The sequence below is a fragment of the Eurytemora carolleeae genome, unplaced genomic scaffold, assembly GCF_000591075.1.
Source record: "Eurytemora carolleeae unplaced genomic scaffold, Eaff_2.0 scaffold1159, whole genome shotgun sequence".
NCBI classification, from domain to species: Eukaryota; Metazoa; Arthropoda; class Copepoda; order Calanoida; family Temoridae; genus Eurytemora; species Eurytemora carolleeae.
The window spans coordinates 105,931-113,619 of record NW_019397255.1 but is presented as its reverse complement, the minus strand read 5'-3'; the positions used below and the strand labels follow the sequence as shown (position 1 = coordinate 113,619).

The 7,689-nt window shown below is 30.0% G+C and overlaps 1 protein-coding gene across 1 annotated transcript; it reads left to right on the top strand.

The window, feature by feature from the left end:
• Positions 1-1,912: 1,912 nt before the first annotated feature.
• Positions 1,913-7,171, top strand: LOC111713069 (palmitoyltransferase ZDHHC3). The gene is made up of 6 exons (XM_023487860.1): positions 1,913-2,014; positions 2,555-2,614; positions 3,826-3,870; positions 5,534-5,592; positions 6,269-6,376; positions 6,937-7,171. The coding sequence occupies exons 3-6, from the start codon at positions 3,856-3,858 to the stop codon at positions 6,989-6,991; spliced, it is 237 nt and encodes a 78-aa protein (XP_023343628.1). The 5' UTR covers positions 1,913-2,014; positions 2,555-2,614; positions 3,826-3,855; the 3' UTR covers positions 6,992-7,171.
• Positions 7,172-7,689: the final 518 nt, after the last annotated feature.

Genomic DNA, 7,689 nt, shown 5'->3' with positions numbered 1-7,689 from the left:
GGGCTGAGCGCTGTGGCTAGGACAGACTTGGGAAGTTGCCACTTTAAAAAATACCCTTTTGAAGTTGCTGCTTGGGTTAAAGCCTTTCGGAAAGTATTTAGATATTTTGAAAATAATAATAATATTGGTTTTGTAATTTGACTATTGAAAATTAATATTGATATTATTATGATAATTCAAAGAGCTCGGCATTTAGATAGAATTTAAATGTATTTTTTTTTCTTTGTTGATATTTTAAGTTAAAAAGCTTTTAGAAAATTACTTATTTTACTATTTCTGCATCTTAATTTTATTTATGAATACAGATAAATGTATTAAAGGTGAAAATAATTTAGAAAAAAATATAGGCCACCTAAAATTTCCCAGATGAAACAGTCGTCAAATTCTCATTTTTTTATCATTTGATCAATTAGAAGTTTGGTTCAATTTGACACATCTGTTTCTTCTTGTTAAATTAATATTTTGATATATTCAAAACAAGAACAGAAAGTTCTAATAGCATTACCAAGATTTTTGTTCCTTTTGGGAACACTGAATGAGTAGCAAGAAGCAGTTGAAATACAATTTTTTTTTTGGTTCAAGATAGAAATTTACAAAGTTCAAACACTTCAGTGTCCGAATTTAATGAACTTGAGCTTTGCTTAAATCTGCCATAAACCAGTTTCAATTGAGAGCTGGCTTAAATCTTGAAAAATTGTATACAATATTAAGTGGAACCAACCATATTTGAGCTGCAGCTGAATTTTAAGCCGCGGCTCAAATTCTTTAAATTCGGTCTCTAGTTATTATTCCACCACTGAAAATAAATAAAAAAATTGATTTTCCCTTTTTATCTTTTACACTTCAAAACAGAGTCACAGTTTCTAAAAGAAAAAAGAATTGAGATGCTTATCATGATGTTTCGTTGGTTAATTTTAAGTTATCTATACCAAGTGCATGTTAATGTATTCAGGGTATTTTTTGTCAGTGGTATATATTCTTCTTGCAATGGTTTTCTAATATTTGGAAGTAAAAATGGGAAATAAACTTGTTTTTGTATGCTTCCCAAAATTTATTTACTGTCCCCCAGTTCAGCAATAGAAAAATCTTTAAGATTCTTAATAAGGGGGGATATCCATTAGTCTATATTTATCTATTCATCTATATTTATCTATTCGTCTATATTCATCTATTCATCTGTATTCATCTATTCATCCATATTTATCTATTTATCTATATTTATCTATTCATCTATATTCATTTATTCATCTATATTCATCTATTCATCTATATTTATCTACTCATCTATATTCTTCTATTCGTCTATATTTATCTATTCATCTATATTTATCTATTCATCTATGTTTATCTATTCGTATATATTTATCTATTCATCTATATTCATCTATTCATCTATATTCATCTATTCATCTATATTTATCTATTCATCTATATTCATCTATTCGTCTATATTTATCTATTCATCTATATTTATCTAGTCATCTACATTTATCTATTCGTATATATTTATCTATTCATCTATATTTATCTATTCATCTATATTCATCTATTCATCTATTCATCTATATTCATCTATTCATCTATATTTATATATTCATCTATATTCGTCTATATTTATCTATTCATCTATATTTATCTATTCATTTATATTTATCTATTCGTATATATTTATCTATTCATCTATATTCATCTATTCATCTATATTCATCTATTCATCTATAGTTATCTATTCATCTATATTTATCTATTCATTTATATTCATCTATTCATCTATATTCATCAATTCATCTGTATTTATCTATTCATCTATATTCATCTATTCGTCTACATTCATCTATTCGTCTATATTCATCTATTCATCTATATTAATCTATTCGTCTATATTCATCTATTCATCTATATTCATCTATTCATCTATATTCATATATTCATCTATTCGTCTATAAATTTATTTTTGTTTAGTTTGTTTCTGGGAGTTTCTCATATAATCACCTGTGTACACGGGGACTGGAAGGAATGTTTACATTTTTATATTTATAAATTTTATTTGAATTCAAAATATTTGTCTGTTTGATTAAATATCCAATAAAAGTCCAAATTAACCGATCAGGCTTAATTTGTAAATCACAAGACCCCAGGAAAGGAAGTGCGGTCAAAATTTAAGTTTTTTAGTATCTTAACATTTTGGAAATCCAATAATTATATTTATTATGAACATTTATTTTCAATCGATGCCAAAAGTTTGTTCTGGTTATTATTGGATAATTCTTACCCTAAGGGTTATAAGATTAGCTGTGTTCCTAATAACAATGTGCTTTATGTACAGTGCATGAATATTTATGTTCGTAAATGAGTGTTATTTTGAAGTCCTAATAAAAAAGAATAATTTACAATTAATCAGACGACTTAACAATCTAATTTTACAATTATGATTGATGAAACAATAATTACAAAATTTCCCTAGTCCTGCCATTTTCAAATTATGGTCTGCTTTTTTTGAGTATTTAAAATTACCAGAGATTATGACTGTATGCAAGTAAACAAGCGGATATAGGTGTGTACTGATTTCTCCCCACCGGCGACCGTGGTTTTTATTCTTTTTCTACTATTTGAGGTATGTACACGAGGACACTGTACACTTAGTGTACACAATAATAATCTAGTGGATTTTTTAAAATCAATTATTATTTAACTAAAATCTGACGGATAGTAACGAAATTGTAAGGTCTTAACAAGATCAACATAATTTCTTAAAGAGAGTTATATTTTCATATGAAAAATTAACCTTCATATCCTTCATTTTGTTTTTTGCAAGGATATCTATCACTGGACCTATTTTTAGTGCATAAGTTTAAATGCAATGCGATGCAGTATTGGATGTATAAATGCAAGGATTAACTAGTTAATTTCTAATTAATTAGGTTCAGGGATATTTATCTTTTACATACAAATAAAATATTACAATAGCAAAAAGAATGAACAGCCAAAAAATTGTAATAACGCTCTTGTTGTTAAGTGAATAATTAAATAAATTAGTAAGTGAATGAATTCATTAACCGATGAATGTATAAACCAACAAATGAATAGATAATGAAATGATAAAAAGATAAAATGAATGAAAAAAAAACAATTTTTACAATTTTTGTAAGGTTATTGTTTTAAGAACATTTACATGTATTTATTTCAGTTATTTTGTACAAAAAATCATTTTTAAAATCATAAATGAAAAAAATAATGAATAAATGAGAGAAAAAATTCAATGAAATAAATGCGTAAATGAGTTAATAAATCAATCAATATAAAATCTGTCTGTTTGTTTATTGACTGATAAACATCATAACAGCTGAACCAATCAGGCCCAAATTTTTTGTGGGACCACACATGATCCAAATCAATAAATCAATTAATCAATTAAAAATTAAATAAATTAATTCCTGAATGAAAGGACGAATAAATAATTGAATAAAAAAAAATTAATCAATTAAAAAAAATTAAAAACTGAATTTGTGAATGAAAGGATGAATAAATAATTGAATAAAAAATAAATCAATGAATCAATTAAAAATTAAATAAATGAATTCATGAATGAAAGAACCAATAAATAATTAAATAACAAATAAATCAATGAATTAATTAAAAATTTAATAAATGAATTCATGAATGAAAGAACCAATAAATAATTAAATAACAAATAAATCAATTAAAAAAATTTAAAAAATTAAATAAATGAATTTGTGAATGAAAGGATGAATAACTAATTGAATAAAAAATAAATTAATGAATCAAATAAAAATTTAATAAATGAATTAATGAATTATTTTCCAGGGATTACTCTTTGCTTTGTTTACTTCTATAATGTTTGGGACTCAGGTACTTGAAAGGGACTGTAAGCGTAATTTGAAATTACCCTTCATGCAAAGATGGCAAAGTGCAAATCACAGCAGAACTATTAAAAGCTTTGTCTAATCAACCATGAATTAGTGTCAATGTTGAAAACAAATTATTTTTTATCATGGTTTGTTTTCAAACGTGACTTGTGCATTTCTGCTGCAGGAAACCATGTAGTAATTATCTGAATTAAATACTTTAAAACCTATTAAAATGACAACATCTTCCACATTATTGATCAGATATCAGTTTCAAGGGTACCAGTGTGAATCAGGCATTGTCATCCTTGCATGGAGTGTTACTTGAAATGAAGCTTACAGTCCCCTAAAGTTAAAAACACTTAACACTGTATTTATAATACCAAAGATTTTATACAATTTCATCACTTGTTTTGTAGTTGTTGAACTTAAAAGGTTTCACCCGAAATTTATAAAATTCTTGAAAACCTTTTATCTCCTTCTCTCACAGATGTTTTTTAACTTCGGTTAGTTATGGTTGTTAGAATTAAAGATTATGTACAGTACAATATTGTTCACAGGGAATGTATTATGTCAAAGTTGCAACTTTTCAAGCCTATTTACCCAAGTGCCAACTTCCAAAATGTGCAATTTCCCAACAGGCAACTTCCCAACTCTGTCCTAGCCGCAGCGCTAGGCCCCCAGCCTGTTCTAGCTGTTGTGCTCAGCTCTCCATCCCATTGCAACCTGCGGCGCCTCAGAGGGCCTAACCTAACCTTTAGGAAATTACCTCCCGGGAAATTGCACATTTTGGAAGTTGCCGCTTGGGAAAATATCTTTGGGAAAGTACATAACACCTATTATTTATCCTTATTTATCTGACCTTTTGTTCTAGGCATCAATGGGGGGTTAAGCTATGGTTGAGCATGATAGAACAATTTATTGTATTTATAGAAATATTTATGAATTAAGGTTCTTTAAAATTTTCTTCTTTGTTTTCGTAGAATTCAAATAGATGTTGTATAGGGTGATGAAGTGTTGTATTTGGAAGGGGGGGGTCTGGGGGTTTTTAAAAATTGTGGGCGTTTTATATGAAAATGAAGAGGGAAGGGGAGGGTTAGCATGTAAAAAAGAGGGTAAGTTTAAGGAGGGCATGAGTTGAGGGGTATATATTAGTTTTGAAACATTGCTAGAATAACCACAAATCTTAAACTTGAGTGTTGTGTAATCTCATATTTGAAACAGAATATTTATGCAAAGTTTAGACAGACAAACTTACTAACAGACTGGACTGGCAGACACTCTGTTAGACAGACAGACAAGTTAAGGGAAAGATAGACAATTCAGTGATAGACAGAGCAAAATAGTGATAGAAAGAAGAACATTAAACAATTAAACAAAAGCCATAAAACTAACCAAACAAATAACAAAAATTTTATAAAACAAAATAAAGAAAAAGAAGAAGAAAAAATGGCTAAATTAATAGGACAATAAAACATACGGTTAAAATGAGAAATTAAAATGAGAAATCAATAGAAAACTATAAGGATTGATGAGTAGAACACTAAAATCATGGATGGATTGGCATAGAAAAATATAATGGTGGAACAATATTGGATTATGTTATGATGAAATCATAAAATGGTTAAACATTAAAATGAAAGAATTCATCATTATTTATAATGTAGGTATCGGCTATCTGGTATGATGAAACTGGTATAGAAGCATTGAAGAAAGAGGAGGCCAGGTATTTTGTACTTCATATCAAAACATTTGTATCCAATGTTAAAACAGTTGTACCCATGGTAAGCAGTTGAACCCCATGTCAAAACAAGTGTGCTCAATATTTTTAACAGGTGATTCCCATGTATAAACTGTTGTACCCAATGTAAAAACAAGTTAACCCCATGTCAAAACAGGTGTACCCCATGTTAAAACAAGTAAACTCAGTGTAAAAAAAGTTGTACCCCATGTCAAAGCAGTTTTACCTCATGTTAAAACAGGTGAACCCCATGTTAAAACAGTTGTACCCCATGTCAAAACAGGTGAACCACTTGTCAAAACAGAAGTACCCCATGTCAAAACAGGTGAACCACTTGTCAAAACAGGTGTACCCTATGTCAAAACAGTTGTACCCCATGTCAAAACAGTTGTACCCCATGTCAAAACAGGTGAACCCCATGTTAAAACAGTTGTACCCCATGTCAAAACAGGTGAACCCCATGTTAAAACAGTTGTACCCCATGTCAAAACAGTTGTACCCTATGTCAAAACAGGTGAACCACATGTCAAAACAGTTGTACTCCATGTCAAAACAGTTGTACTCCATGTCAAACAGTTGTACCCCATGTCAAAATTAAAGTGGTATATTTTCAAGAATTTCCTCTAAACGACAATTTATTTCCTTATTTATGCTTTTAAAGGTGGGTGCGCAGAAGCAGGTGGAAATCTATTCAAGCAGTTTTTGGCAGATTTAGTCTTGAATGGTTTTCACCATTTACACCTCTACGCAGTCCAACCAAACAGCATGGGTACATGTTCTCTGTATAGTGTACACTGTACAATAATTAAAATATACAGCCCACCCTAAACGCATGGGTACATATGTACATTGTACATTGTAAACTATTTAACAAATGTCCTTATATGCTGTCAATTTAAAACAATTGTGTAAGGTTTTCTATTTTTACGAATTATCCCCCCCCCTCTCCCTTTTTTTAAGACCTTGGAAGAAAAATGAAAAGTTAGGTACAAAAGGCAAGTTTTTTCATCCTTTTTATACTTTTTACCCAAAAATCATTTTCCTTTAACATACATAACTCCTGGGGAAGAAAATGATTTTCATAAGAGGGGGGGTGGGGATTTTTCAAGAAAATATATACACAGCTGCAATATGGATACATGTTCTCTATCCAGTTGTACAGGTGTACAACTAACATACCTCTACTCAGTTCAACCAAACAATATTGTACAGTGGTATGATGCAGCTGTATGGTCTTTAAATGAACATGCACTATGTTCATTTCATATATTCATATTTCATGTGTGGCTTTAAATCAATGTTTAATATTGTGTTTGTCACTATACATAGAACTGGTGAATTGTGCACTGAACTGAACAGTGGAAACTGTAAACCAGGAGTATAAATTAAACATAGTACAGTGTGCCATGTACAGTTTTCATGTATTAACTTTTTCTGTACTCGGCATGTACATTTATAATCTACCATTCCAGCCAAATTTCAATCCGTTAATATACTCATTTTATTTAGAAAAAGTAACTAATAAATCATCACTTATGTACATTGTACATGATAAACTCTCTTTATCCTTGTTATTACTTATTTTTATTCTAATGAATGTTTTTTTTTAAATTTGAAGTGAGAAGTATCATTAATAACCTACTGTTTTATGTGATTGAAAAATGTGTTGGTTTCAACAGATGTCTATAGTTTCATCTCTGATGTGCATATTAATGTTAAGTGTTAAGGCTTATTCAAATTTGTGTCAGGTTTTTCCCAATGCCGACTTCCCAAGTGTCAATTTCCTTAGTGACAACTTCCCTAATGTCCATTTTCCGTAGCAGCAACTTCCCAATGGTTAGGTTAGGCCTTCTGAGGTGCCGTGACTGCATTGGGTTTCCCAGTGCTGTGTCTAGGATGGGCTAGGGGGCTGAGCGCTGTGGCTAGGATGGGCTAGGGGGCAGAACGTTGTGTCTAGGATGGGTTAGGGGGCTGAGCGCTGTGGCTAGGATCATAGATAAAGATAGATTGCGCATAAGACGACATTTTTCATCTTGAAAGATATAAATGNGTTGTTATGACATTGAGTACTTGTGGTGTACA